Source organism: Medicago sativa, chromosome 7, assembly GCF_051527215.1.
Source record: "Medicago sativa cultivar Bolivia chromosome 7, Bolivia_mono, whole genome shotgun sequence".
NCBI classification, from domain to species: domain Eukaryota; kingdom Viridiplantae; phylum Streptophyta; class Magnoliopsida; order Fabales; family Fabaceae; genus Medicago; species Medicago sativa.
This window is the reverse complement of record NC_140755.1, coordinates 82,727,700-82,742,461: the sequence shown is the minus strand read 5'-3', so window position 1 is coordinate 82,742,461 and position 14,762 is coordinate 82,727,700. Positions and strand designations below refer to the sequence as shown.

The 14,762-nt window shown below is 33.8% G+C and overlaps 2 protein-coding genes across 3 annotated transcripts; one reads left to right on the top strand and one right to left on the bottom strand.

The window, feature by feature from the left end:
- Positions 1-4,170: 4,170 nt before the first annotated feature.
- Positions 4,171-6,697, top strand: LOC146909290 (uncharacterized). 2 transcript variants are annotated; one of them, XM_085723777.1, is made up of 2 exons: positions 4,171-4,455; positions 5,872-6,697. In XM_085723777.1, exon 2 carries the CDS (start codon positions 5,946-5,948, stop codon positions 6,513-6,515), a length of 570 nt encoding a protein of 189 aa, XP_085579903.1. In that variant the 5' UTR covers positions 4,171-4,455; positions 5,872-5,945; the 3' UTR covers positions 6,516-6,697. The 2 variants fall into 2 exon arrangements, with proteins under 2 accessions (XP_085579903.1, XP_085579904.1); XM_085723778.1 differs by having other exon boundaries at positions 4,241-4,455; positions 5,855-6,697.
- A 543-nt stretch (positions 6,698-7,240) lies between these two features.
- Positions 7,241-11,509, bottom strand: LOC146909289 (protein FLOWERING LOCUS T-like). The gene is made up of 4 exons (XM_085723779.1): positions 11,264-11,509; positions 11,093-11,154; positions 10,974-11,014; positions 7,241-7,656 (listed from the first exon to the last, which is right to left on the bottom strand). Exons 1-4 carry the CDS (start codon positions 11,453-11,455, stop codon positions 7,436-7,438), a joined length of 516 nt encoding a protein of 171 aa, XP_085579905.1. The 5' UTR covers positions 11,456-11,509; the 3' UTR covers positions 7,241-7,435.
- Between the last annotated feature and the right edge of the window lie 3,253 nt (positions 11,510-14,762).

Genomic DNA, 14,762 nt, shown 5'->3' with positions numbered 1-14,762 from the left:
GCCGGTGTATTCGTTCCCCGTCCCCGATCCCCGCCACGGGGGAATATTTTCACCTATCCCCGTCCCCACGGATCCCCGTTATCCCCGCGGATCCCCGAAACTGGATCTGGATCTGGATCTTTGCCACGAGCTCTGTGGGGAAAACAAAGATGAGGAACCTTTGAATCCCAGCGTAAAACAGGAATAGTCAAAAGGCAGATCTATCAGAAGGAAGAATAAGATGGTCATAGAGTCACGGCCAACAGAAAATGCTCAAACATGGTACGGCGACGCTGCAGAGATCGTATCATAGAGTCACGGTCATAGAGTCACGGCCATAAAGTTGTAGAACCCATAAAGTTGTACGCTGGGAAGAAGTTGTAGAACCCATAAATTGAGAGGAAGAAGAAGAAACCAGGATAAAAAAAAATTAAAGGAAGAAGAAGAAGAAACCAGGAGCGTAAAAGAGAGAAGAAAGAAAAAGAAGAAAAAAAGAGAAGAAAGAGAGAAAGAAGAAAAAGGAAGGAAAATTGAAAAGTGTGCGTGAATGTGAGATTGTGATGAGAATAAATTACAGTATTTTATTAAACCATATGTGAAAAGTCCAACAACCCACCGAAAAATTTTAAAGCTTTTTAAAAACACAAGGACATTACAGTATTTTCACGGGGGTCGGGGAATCCACGGGGCGGGGGATACTTCCCCGATCCCCGCCCCGAAGTGTCTACGGGGGAATATTTCTCCCCGTCCCCGCCCCCGTGGGGGAAAATTCCCCGAAAATGGGGCACCGAATGGGGAATCCCCGCGGGGATCCGCTCTAAAAAATCCCCACTGACATCCCTAGTGGTAGAAGTATTAATTGGCTAAACTAGGATAAGATGACTGCTTGTAAGGATCACGGTGGTCTCAACTTTCGTGACCACGAAGGTTTGCACAACTTAAGAACTAATAAATGCATTATTTTTTTGGGTTTCTCTGATTCTTATTAATGACACTTTTTATTGTAAATTAATTTTTTTCTTTCTCTTTGATCGACCATTATACGTTTTACTGGCTGCAAGGAAATTTTTTATTTCTCTCTCTTCAATACTAATGTTTAATGACATCGCCTAAATTTTTCATCTGATCACCTCAATGTATTCAATAAGCTTTCTTCATAGACTATCTTTTTCTTCTTTCTTCCTCCACTCCATTCATTAATCTTTTTTCAAAATAACACCATGTCTGCCTACAAGTTTTTCAGGTCAACATTTCACGTTATCTGCAAACTAACCACCTCACACTCTAGGATCCAATCAGATAAAAAATCTACCATTCTCATTTTCTTGCGAATTCAACTCCATCAAACGACGTAATTTTACAGTCAATCGTTGTTTTTCTCTGACTTAAACCTTCAAAATCGTTGTTTTTCTTCGATTCAAAGAGCTTCTTAATTCTCTGATCATGTTTTTGTTTATTTCGCCGGCGGAAAGATTTTCTGGCAAGATGATGTCGGGGACGAGAGAGACACTAACAAGACTAATTAAAAGCGTGCTTTTGTTTATTTCGTCGGATCTGCAACGTTGACGTCTAAATCATTGATTGAATCTGTAATTGATTGACTGAAGTTGATATTTCAATAGGGACAAACGAACACCGCAACAAGTTGCGAAATCAAACAACGTCGCACAAGACGACTAACAACACAATGCCGCCGCACTCAGACGACGAAATCACTAAAGAAAAAAAAAACTTTATATTTGGAACTCACTTATTAATTTGATTGAAAGAAAGGGAAAAAGGATGCAGATAGGTGATTATAGGTCAAAAAATGATCTAAAATCATCCCTCGTCGATGAGTGAAAGAGAATGTGAAATTTCTCTCGGTAAAAAACTTTAAATGTTACCTAGATAGCTCTGATTAGTCATTATTCTAGAGTTTTGTTTACAAGCAACCTCGCAGAAAGCCTTGGAATCTCTAAAACCCATGCATCATTGCTTCTTGTACTTAGATTTATTTTATTTTTTTTTAAATTCGTTAGTCTAGTTTATTTATTTTTACAATGGCAACTATAGTTAATTATTCTTGTTTTAACCAATTTTTCTATTTAATGGAAGGGAAATATACAAAAATAAATTTACAAGGAATATTGCACACATATTGTTATTATATAATTTTAAATTAATCTAGATTAAAAAAAATCGAGATTCAACCAAAAAAATAATCTAGATTCAACTAGAAAAATCTTTTGTCAAAAGACGAAAAAAAACGAACCACGCAAAACTAAGAGCTCGTTAGTTAAACCTTTTTTGAGGAAAAAATATATATATATTTTTTTAAAATAATCACTTTTAAGAATAATGCATGAGTTTAATTTCAAAAAAAAAAAAAAGAATAATGCATGAGTTTGTTACAAATTTTTTAAAAAAAAATCAGAATCTAAGACAAAAATCTAAAACAACTTCAAATGAGAAGCTATTAAGGGCCCGTTTGTCACGGACTAAAATAAAAGTGATTTTGCCATGAAATAATTTAAGATTACTTTATAGAGATTTTATGAAAAATCAGAATCTATTTTGTGTTTGTTTATTGTAATAAAAATATTTTTTTAAAAAATAAATAATTTAGTTTGTTTGGAAACAGCTATATAAAAGCGATTTTTTGTTACAAAATTAGTTCAATCTTTTGATCCATATTTTCACTCTCCTCTAAAATTAATATATTTTTTTTCCGAAGCTGCTCTTAACAGCTTCTCATTTGAAGCTGTTTTTAGATTTTTTTTAGATTCTGTTTTAGATTCTGAATTTTTTAAAAAGCTATAACAAACGCATGAAAACTCTTAAAAGTGATTATATTGTTTTAAAAAGTAATTATATTGTTTTAACGTGAAATAGATTCTGATTTTTCACAAAATCTCTAAAATATAATCTCTAAATTATTTTATGCGAAAATCACTTTTATTTTAATCCGTAACAAACGGACCCTTTATGAAAAATCAAAATCTATTTTGTGTTTGTTTACATAACAAAAATCACTTTTTTTAAACAAATAATTTAGTTTGTTTGGATAGAACTATATAAAAGGGATTTTTTTTTACAAAATTAGTTCAATCTCTTGAACCATATTTTTCTCTTCTCTAAAAAAAATCTATTTTTTGAGAAGTTGCTTTTAACAGTTTCTCATTTGAAGTTGTTTTTAGATTTTTTTTAGATTCTGTTTTAGATTCTGATTTTTTTAAAAAGATATAACAAACGCATGCAAAACTCTTAAAAGTGATTATATTGTTTTAAAAAGTGATTTTTTTTCTTAAAAAAACTATAACAAACAAACTCTCAATTAGAAAAATCTTTTGTCAAAAGATGGGAAAAAAACCAAGGGTTCGTTTGTTACGGATTAAAATAAAAATGATTTTAACATAAAATAATTTAGAGATAATTTTTTAGAGATTTTATGAAAAATCATAATCTATTTTGCGTTTGTTTACCTTAATAAAAATCACTTGTTTTAAAAAATAATTTAGTTTGTTTGGATACAGCTATATAAAAGCGATTTTTTTGTTACAAAATTAGTTCAATCTGTTGATCCATATTTTCTCTCTCCTCTAAAAAAATCTATTTTTTGAGAAGTTGTTTTTAGATTTTTTTTAGATTCTGATTTTTTTTTTTAAAAGCTGTAACAAACGGATGCGATATTCTTAAAAGTGATTATTTTATTAAAAAATGATTTTTTCTTAAAAAAGCTATAACAAACCGGCTCTAACCACACAAAACTAACTAGCTTCACTTGACATAATATTTTTTTGCATAAACTTTTTTTTTTGAAGGGATTTCTTTTTTTTTTTAGAAAGTTGATATTTTATTTTATTTTTGAAACAGAAACTTGATATTTTATCTTAATCTGTTATTTATTTATCCTCGTGAACTTAGCTCAGTTGATATATACTCCCTCCGTCCCGGAATAACTGACCCATTTTCTAAAAAAAAGTGTCTCAAAATAATTGACCCATTTAAATTTTCAATACAACTTTCATCATTCCCAATACAATATAACACTAAATAATACTACTTATATCATTCCCAATACAATATATTCCACTTCCCCCTTTATTTATACACTTATTCTTAATCTGTGTGAAAAACCAAAGTAGGTCAATTATACCGGGACGGAGGTAGTATAATGCATAAAATACGTAAGGTCCGGAGTTCGAACCCGGTCACCACTAAAAAAAAGTCTGTTATTTATTTAAATAAAGTTCTGTTTTCATTCTGTTTTCATTCTTAAAAAGGTGTACTTGATTCCTCCTTCAAAAAAAAAAAAAAGTGTACTTGATTCAGATTCACTCACTCTCTGGTTAGTGCAATCAATTCAGAACCCTAATCAGATATTAGAAGAACCAAAACCCATCACCGTCTTCGTCAACTCTTTCTCTCATCGCGAATCGCTGAGCTGTGAACGCACGCGCCTTGGCTTCGTTCACGTTCTTGCGATTCCTCAAGGTATTCACCCTTCTCAGATCTACTATGTTTCTTTAAATTCTTAATCACATCTATCTCGGATTTGGTTAAATTGTTGTTCCTGTTGATTTAATTTTGAAGGTATTTGTGCATTACTTTAGGATCTGTTGCTGCTGAATTTTGGTACTGTCATCGATTACTTTAGGTTTTGTTTACGATCTAAATTGATGTTCATAATGTCACTAAAAACTGAACTTTTCCGTCATAAGTTTTGTCACAAGCCATGAACTCTAACTTTAAGTTCATGGGGTGAAATTATTTGATAGAGCCCCCCTCCCATTTTTTCGGGTGTTAGATTTAATAAATTGATCGATGCTAGTTTATAATGAGCAAAATTTATTGACAGTTTGACAACTTTAAACTCTGAAGTAAGATGAAGTAAGAGGCTGAAGATGTAGATTTCTTGGTTTGAATTTCACGATTATTGGCATGTTGGAATTTACTCAAATGCATAATATGTAGCGCAATCAGAAAGACCAAAAAATTAAGCGTTAATGTATGCTTTAATTGGTTGGTTTGCTAATAAAAGAGTAATAAGCAATTCTGTTGACTTGCTAGATGCCATGGCACACCAAGAATCTTTCCCCGTGTGTTAATGTCTATACATAGATAGTCCACTAAGAAAGTACTTTGGAGCTATTGCAAAATTGAATGTTGATTATAGATATACTTAACGAACGGATTAGTATGATAGAAAATAACATGGAAAATGGGTTCTGATTACATAAATTTATTATATAAAACGAAAGTTTCGTTATATAATAAATTATAAAATATATGAAGTTGGTTGCTGCTCTGTTTTGCAATTTGCTTATGCTTTATCTTCTTACTTGAAAGGAAGCTGCTGTTCTGCGTAAAATAATCCTACAATTTTAATGAATTTATTCAATATGTATCTTAGAAAACTCGAGATTAATGAGTTGGATCCAAATATGGTTAATGATGGAATGTTAGGGAGTAATTTGATCCATGTAGCCGACCCCACTTAGTGGGATAAGGCTTGGTTGGTGTTGTATGTAGCTTAGAATACTCAATTTGTGAACTCGGTTACCTTGGTTTACCGTCTTATAACCAAATTGTTTTGAGCATTATATGTTTAACAGTAAGTACAGGTCCGAGTTTGCTGTTTGTTCTTTTTGGACATTACGCATTCTTCAGCTGTGATGTGTGCATTCTTTCTAACATAACATAAGAGGCACTTCAGCTGTGATGCATTCTTTCTTAACATAACATAGAGGAAATGAAAACTCATAAAAGTAGCAAAGATATGATTATGGATTAGGTCTGTCTGATTCTAAATTGTTGCCTATTTATAACTTTATACTCCAAACCTATATTCATTTTTTATGTTCTATAAACAGGAGTTATATAATAAATAAAGTTTGTGTATTTATACAGGTTTTGGAAATTCAAGCAATTCTGATCAAGATCCAAGTTTGCTGTCTTTGTTTCTAGATTTTTCTTTACCATCCATGGCATATCCCTTCTCAGATTTCAAGTACTCGGATGGCCTCACTGTTGTGGGTATCTCTTTCTGTACAGCTATTGTCTGTGAGGCCATCTCATGGGTTCTTATTTACCGCACCAATTCTTACAAGAACCTTCGCTCCTCTATCGACAAAGCTTCCAAGAAACTCGAGACTATGAAGACAGACAACAACAAAATCAACATTAAGAAGTCGAAGACCAAAAAAATTGACCGTGTTGAGACTAGCCTCAAAGAATCTAGTCGTGACTTGTCTCTCTTCAAGTTTAAATCCGGTGGTGTGGTTGCTCTGGTTCTCTTTGTGGTATTTGGGCTGCTCAATTCGCTATTTGAAGGCAAGGTAGTTGCCAAATTGCCATTCAAGCCTTTTGGGCTTGTTATGAAGATGAGCCATCGAGGGTTGCAAGGTAATGATCCCACTGATTGTTCCATGGCATTTCTATACTTCCTGTGTTCCATTAGTATCAGAACAAATTTGCAGAAGTTCTTGGGTTTTGCACCGCCAAGGGGTGCAGGTGCTGGTCTCTTTCCAATGCCAGACCCAAAGACCAGTTGATCTAGTTCTGTTATGTTAAACATTTTATCTCGCTATTTCTAGGTTGATGTTAATCTGGAACTGCATTACTTCAGTCATTTATATTTTATTCCATTCTCCTAGGGAGACCAGCATGATTTTAATTGTTATAACTGATACTGAAGAAGTCAATTTTAGTTTTATGGTTATTTGGTTGTTTTTAAGTGCAATAAAGAGTTTCTTTGCTTGTCTACCGTACCATAGGAGAGTTTCTTCGCTTTGGTCCCCTTCCCCCAGAGGCCTGTATTTTTTTTTTTTGTTTTAACTGACAGTTTCGTGCAAGAGGAATAAAAATGTCCTTATAAATGAATTAATCATTAACCTGTGTTATTGAACAATTTGATTTGAAGTTACCCTTCTTGATTATCAATGAGAAGCTGGACAAGTCATCTCAGGATGGGTGTTCAAATGAACCTAAGAGGGGTATTGATCGCCACTGCCTAAGTCATGCCTAATCCTTTGCATAAAGTTCTTAAAGTTATCCCTAAGCTGAAAACTCATTCAGATTCAGAATTATCATAAAATTATCCATAACTGGCAAGGGAGTTCTTGATTAAGGCGGTGCCTCTTATAATATCCCAAAGCAATGAGTTGTAGGACTCGTGTTCAAATTCTAATAAAGGAGAAAAAACTAACATACCGGTTGATCTGTTCAAGGAAAGAAACAATGCAGATATGTAATTAATCTTAGGACTTAAAAGACCACATTGAAATATTAACTTTCACTTCTTCCTTTCTTGTTTTCTGACTGTTTTTTAAGAATCCGCAAGTTTTCTCCTATATTATGAAAATCTTGTTTTGAAGAGATCCAGACACTAAATGTGAACGTCTCTCATCTCAAACTCAAAGAGTTATCAAATTGCACAGAACTAATCAAGTCCAACTTGGTTTCTTTTAATCTTTTAACATCTCCTTCCACCGCAACCACGCTCTCTTTGGCAGTTGAAATAAACTGACGCAACAATTACCAAATTGTTAATTTCAGCAAAGCTCATAGTGTTGAAGTTATGACGCCAATCTGGGGCGAAAACAGTGTCTCTGCCAAGTTGCTTGAATAATGCAATCACAAATCGATGAATTCCTGCTGAAGGCTTCGGGCTCTCATAAAACACTACCTCTTTCCCTGCATAAATTTCGCGTCATCATATAAAAAGATGCATATGAACTTCCAAAATATATTTTTTTTGAGGGAAATGAACTTCCAAAATATATAATGCAATCTTTTCTAACAATTAAATAAACAGTATACTTAGAAATATATGATACGGTGAACATGAGAAATATAAGATATATATTTATACTATTACACGAAGATAAATATTTCACATATAAGAGTAAAATTATGAACATTCAATTTTTTTATCTTGACAATGGACCAAGCATAAGAAAGTAATAACAATAAACTAAGCATATTATTCGTTAATATATATATATATATATATATATATATATGAGACAGGATCCGTTAACATCAGGTGTCAACGGATTCGTTGACACCAAATCTCATCCATTGATTTGATTTAATCCAAAGGCTAATTTAAAAGTGCACGGTGAAACCAATTTTTTTTTCCACCTTCGTACTTCTTTTTTCCCAAACCCTCAATTGCCTATGCAGTCTGTTCATCGCTTCTCTCTCCCATTACTGCCCCATCGATGGTTTTAGCTCTATCCAATTAATGTCAGGTAGCATAATTAAACCAATTGAGTGATTTATGACGGAGGATTGAAAGCAATTCAATTGGGCGTTTAGGGAAAAAGGTACATGATTTGGTAAAAATTCCAACATTCAAATTCTCACAGAGGTACAATCCAAAATCTTCCATGAATCACTACTTTCTTCCAATGGAAAAAGTTTATTTGGAATAACTTGTCCCTGCAACAAGAGCGTGTGGCAGTGGAAGAAAACAAGGAGGAGTTTCATGATTTTTGTTTTTAATAATTGGAAAAAAATAATAGTATGTTGCAAAGACAAAGTACACTCACCGAATAGAGACGTGAATTAAATATGAACCTTTGGATTAAATCAAATCAATGGATGAGATTTGGTGTCAACGAATCCGTTGACACCTGGTGTCAACGGATCCTGTCTCATATATATATATATATATATATATATATATATATATATATATATATATATATATATATATATATATATATGCTAACTTACACCCACCTAAAAACACTAAGGTGCAAGTTAGCAACTTACACCCACTTGATTATTTACACTCATTTTTATAAGTATTATTAAGGTGCAAGTTAGCAACCTTCACTAACTTACACCCACTTTCATCATTCTAAATATTGTTTTCATATAAGTTTGTCTTTATTACATGTTTTGTACCTTAAGCATGTCATTGTCTTTTTTGTTTCTTTGTTTAAGGATCTTTTTTAAGCTAGTTACAAAATTGTCCTTCTATTTAAAATTAATTCGAAAATAAACAAAAGGGTGTTTTAATAAATTATAAGTGTGTGCAGCTTGCTAACTTGCACCTTAGCAGCCCCAATATATATATATATATATATATATATATATATATATATATATATATATATATATATATATATATATATAGGGTTTTGCTAGAAGACACCTTTTGTGGAAATCACACCTTGAGGCGTGGATTGCTAAAATACACCTTCATGGATGACTTCTAGCAAAATCCATATATATATATATATATATATATATATATATAGTACTTAAACATTTTTCTTTAATATTTATATGATAGATATATAAAGAGGATACTAACTTTTCAATTGGTAAAATTGTTTTCCTTTCAATTTCACCCTTTAATCAAACTGTTTTATTACTAATTTTGTCTTTATCTACTCAACCAAATAATTTAATATTTTATACCCATATAAAATCAAACTGTTTTATTACTAATTTTGTCTTTATCTACTCAACCAAATAATTTAATATTTTATACCTATATAAAAAGCAGGTTTTTTTTTTTAATCAAGAGCATAACGACATCAAAAAAGTTATAACTCATCCCAACTAGGTTGACACTCCTTAAACCTCTAATCACATGTGAAGTGAAATCCGAAAGGTCGTAGAACGTCCCACTGAATGAAATCTGAAGATATATGGGCCAAGGGACTTCATTAAGAACTTGACGGAAGAGAGCCCTTAGAATGGGTGTTGTGTGTGTACCCCGACTACTCGAGCTAACTTAACTTGCGTTTTCTTGGTCAATTGTTTGTGTATCGTATACAAAGGAGATACCAACCATTTGTGTAACTTTTTCTTGTTCCAATTTTATCTTTCTTTTAAACAATTTTATTCATAATTTAGTCTTTATAAAAGAAGAGGGAAAGAGAAACAATTGACCAAGAAAATTAAAACGGATAGACAAGAAAGTTAATACTTTATGACTGCATGCTAGTATTTATTAATTAAATTTCTGGACCTACAAGTTTTGGTTGTCCAACATAGGAAAAAAAGTTTAAATGAATTTATCCATTTAAACAACCTTATGGCTTATACATCTGGAACCTATCAAATTATCTTTTGAATTTAGTTTGTATGCATTGACTGCATGAACTTGACGGTTTAAAATAAGCGGTGAAGATCTAAATGGCACAAGTTGGACGGGCAAATTATATGCAACTTGTATGCATTGATTTTCTTCAATAAAATTTAATCAAATTATAATCATTATATTGTTTATGGAGATAGTTACACAAACAGTTGCATGTAAGATGGATCTAGTTTGAATGCATTGATTTATTTCAAATTGTGAGATCTAATTAGACGTTTGTATAAACACTACTTTATGCAATCAATGTATACAAACTAAATTCATAAGATAAACTTAATAGGTTCCAGATGTATAGGTTGTTAAACCGTCAAATTATATTCAACTTGAATATAAGTGCCAACATTGTAATTAAGATTTTCATAAACGTTTAATAAGATCTTCACCACTTCTAATTCTTTTAATAGTTGGGCATGTGAATTGTTTTATATCAGAAAAAAATACTCATCAAAACTAACATTTCGTTTGGCATGCGTTTGTAATTGGTTGTGTATATATCAATTAGCTCTACCTATAAATTTGTTCACTTTGTTACATAGATCCAAAATGAGTGTATTTTTCCAAATGTAAGTCCCAATTTCTACTGATTATGATTTGATCGTTTAAAATGTATATCGAGGGAGTAATCTTAGTAGTGTGGGTGGTGCTTTTTAATGTTTGTTGTATAGTAGTACTGATTTGTATTAGGATTGCAGTACCCTTTATAGTTTATACTCACTATTATATGAATTTAGTCTTTGTTCTTAAAAAATATAACATTAAAAGATAGAAACTTCAATACACATTTTTTTTTTTTAAAAGTTTTCATCTTAAATTCCTTAACATGTATATTATGACACTTTTCCAAATTTAAACATGTTGAACAACTTATACAAACAATATTTGTACATACCAAAGCTGGCACTTGTTGTTGCTGGAATATCCGTCACCATCCTGTAATAATAACAAAAGTATATAAGTCTAAGCAATTTGTTCTTCCATTTTACCATAGAAAGAGGCAATATAACTCACCAATGCAAGTATTCCTTCAAAAAAGGGTTACTAGGGCTAGGTGCATCTGCGTCCACCATAACCTAATGAGACTCAACCAAACAAAAATTAATGCACATTACATGAAGATGCTAAACATGGTGCTAATTTAGATTTTGTACACAACATGAACAAGTTGATAACTATACTTACCATTGTGTAGAAAGTCCTGAGATCATCACCACCAACATTAACCCTTGGACGATTAACTAGTTGAGAGGGTTTCATTAGACAGCCATTGCTAATCTCTCTGTTATTGATGATAGCACTCAAAGATACAGAATTTGTAAAAGGGTTCAAAACATCTCCTATAACACCAAGAGGGTCGACCAAATTTTGTGGCATGATATTCTTCTTGATAGATAGATAGATAGATAGATAATTCAACTGTACCTCGTTTGGTGTTGGCAGCTTGTTTATCCCTACACCTGCACTTATAGATAAATTTTGTTCCTTTGCATCTACTTTTGCTTTTGCTTTTTGTCCCATCAATTCAATAGATTCTTCAGTTTGTTCTTTGTGTGCGTTGTCGAACCATGAACTCTTTGTTTATTAGTACGATGTTTTGTTTTCTAACGATGAACTCGATGACTGTCACTCTATTTCCTTTTGTTTGAACATTGAACAAACGAATCTTGATTTTTGCTGTATGGTAACCAGTCATGAAGGACCAATTCTTGTATGGTTAGAATATCAAATATATATAGTGCTTGGGCGTACACACAAAAGAGAAACTTTTAGAATAATTATAAAAAAAATAATGATCTTACACTTTAGAGATACGTGTCTAATACTATATATTTGATCTTGTGACCATGAAAAGTTGTGCAATTTTTGCCAACAAAGTCACGCTACGAAACTTAAACTTACAAAGTTCTGATAAGTGAAAAATTGCATGTTTGAACCTGTGTTCATCATATTAAACGTTCATGTAACTTTTTAGAGAAATGTTAACTCTGCTCTCATGACGCAAGTTAATGAGTCAAAATAGAAATATTTTGTTGTAATTAATGCATTTAAATTTAAGAAAAAGTTTCTACCTTTAGGTTGCTTAACATGTGCTATAAGGGAACAAAATAGCATGACCCAACTTTTTTATCACATGAGTTATATTTTGGATCAGACGAGATGATGTGCAAATTTTTCTGTTCAACTCATAATAACCGCTTGACTTGGTATTGTATATTTAAAAGAAAAGTTATATTTTGGAGACGAGATGATGTGCAAGTTTTTAAGTTCAACTTGTAATAACCACTTGAGTCGATGTTGTATATTTAAAGGAAGAGTTTTTTTTTTTTTTGAACATCAAATTTTATTAAACAACCAGATCCCTGTTCAAGACGAACAAGACCGGTGAATGAGAGTACAAACAAAAGGCGCCGTATATAGGCGGAACACCCGAAAAATAAACACCATAAAAAACACCCCTGAGGACAACACCCACCAAAATACGCATCACCACCTAAAATTGACTCCTACACGAGAACGACCACTATAAAAACGATATCCAACACCACCCGTTGTCACTACTCCCCCCAAAGAAAAACACCCACCACCAAAGCTGAGCCACATCCGAAAAGTTCCTATCCGAAAGATCATTCAGCTTCCACCACTCCTCAACCTCTGATCCACTGAAAGAAACCATAAAAAGCCCAAAACCATAACTGATCCAAAGAACTGACTCCGATCTCGAATCAAAAGTGATCGGCCCACCAGACTTTAGGACCAAAACAGAAGGGCACCCCTCACCCTCAGTACACCAGAGAAATACCAAATCACGCCAAACAAAACTGCAGCTAGACACCAACTCCCTATCTTGAATCAAAATTAACCGGCCCACCGGCAACCAGCACACAAAAAGTATGGCAAACGACATGATATGAGGTGGTGCAAACAACAAAATAGATCAAAAGGAAATAGCTCAACACAACGGGACCCGCTTCCTCCAAACACCCTAAACACCTAAACAACTCCAAAAACCACAAACAAGAGCTAGTGACGACGAACAGGGACCCGAGTAACAGAGACAACCTCCAAAGGAAATCACCCTCAACAAACACCCACCACGCATCACCACCACGACCACAACATGACCACACAAACAGAATACATCGTCAATAGTAAACGAACACACAGTGATATCGAGTGGGGGGTCTGACACCAAACAAGCAAAATCAGAAACACCACAGCCACCGACGCGAAGAACCACAACCACCACGATCCTTACGACGACAAACGATCCGGGAGTTCGTTGAAGGAGGATTAATCGTGAATGAAATAGATGTCACCACACCTGCAGCCGCTGGAAACGGATCACACATATTGGTACCAAACATCACCACCGCCGACCACCCCGTCACCACCGCCGACCACCCCGTCACCACCTACACTCCCACCGAAACACCCGCCAACAACTAATACACCTTCATTCGCTACCACCTAGTAATACCAACACCAATGAACACCCACATAAACCACATAAAAATAAAATAAAAATCTGCCAAAGATGCACCAAATAGTATTTTCCAGTAGCACGTGCTTAAAGACAGAACCCAATGGTTCATGATAGAATAGGTACCAACACTAGTAGGCTTATGCAATTGCAATCTTGAAGCCTTGACAGAATCTTGATGCAATTCCTAGATCTACGTGAGCCTTATGCAATTGCTAGATCTTGAAGCAATTGCAATCTTGTAGACTTACCATAAAAACCACCACGAACCACCATGAACTACCCTAAGAACCACCACCGAAAACTAGCATCAGCACCACCACAAACCTCCACAAAAATGCAGCAAACCAACACCACCATAAACGCCGGCGATGGAGAAAACAACCACCAGAGAAAATGGTGGCCGAGTGATGCGGACGACCAAAGCCAGTCGTCGCACCACCAACGATTATGTCTACATCACGGAGGATATAGGTTGGATTGGGAGGGCAACGGCGGAAATCTAGAGAGAGGTCAGAGAAATGTTTTTAGAGAGAGAAAATGTTGTTTACAAAAGAATACTGTATATTTAAAGGAAGAGTAATTCCACATTTTTGACCATGTAAAGATTGAACAACTTAATCCTTAAAATTTATAAAATAATACTACAATTTTTTTTTTAATCAGCATATTATATATAGAAAAGAGCCTAGCACAAGATGTGCAAAAGGCAGATTGTTACAATAGACAAAACAATCAGCACAACAACTGTACATGGCATGAAACAAATGCAAAACCAAAAAAACACCTAAGCACAGAAACCCCTCCCCACAACCAGAAATGATGTTCAAAAAACCCCATCCATAACAGCTGAAAACAGACATGACAGATGCCTATAACAGATCCAAAAAAGACAGCCGGCTTCATCTTCTATTAAGACATTCTCTAGGGTTCCAAGTCCACTCATAAAAGAGGAAGGAAGCTATCTTAAGTCTACTTAACACCCAAAACCAAGATATAACTTTGATTTCCTCCACGATCTCATCCACATCCTTCGCTTGATTCTTAAAAATCCTCGCATTTCTTTCCTTCCAAATCGTCCAAATTGTTGCATGCCAAATCATCCAAACCCCTTTTTTGAGTCTTTTCGAACTCGCCTCACTATTCCAACAATCAAATTGCACAAAAAGGTTATGCGGCGTTACAAAATTAAAGTCTAGC

Coding starts and splice junctions, on each gene's coding strand:
- LOC146909290 (XM_085723777.1), top strand. CDS start 5,946: ATGGCATATCCCTTCTCAGATTTCAAGTACTCGGATGGCCTCACTGTT.
- LOC146909289 (XM_085723779.1), bottom strand. CDS start 11,455: ATGCCACAAAATTTGGTCGACCCTCTTGGTGTTATAGGAGATGTTTTG. Junction 11,015..11,092: donor TTGAAGGAATACTTGCATTG/GTGAGTTATATT, acceptor TTATTATTACAG/GATGGTGACGGATATTCCAG. Junction 7,657..10,973: donor AACAACAAGTGCCAGCTTTG/GTATGTACAAAT, acceptor AAATTTATGCAG/GGAAAGAGGTAGTGTTTTAT.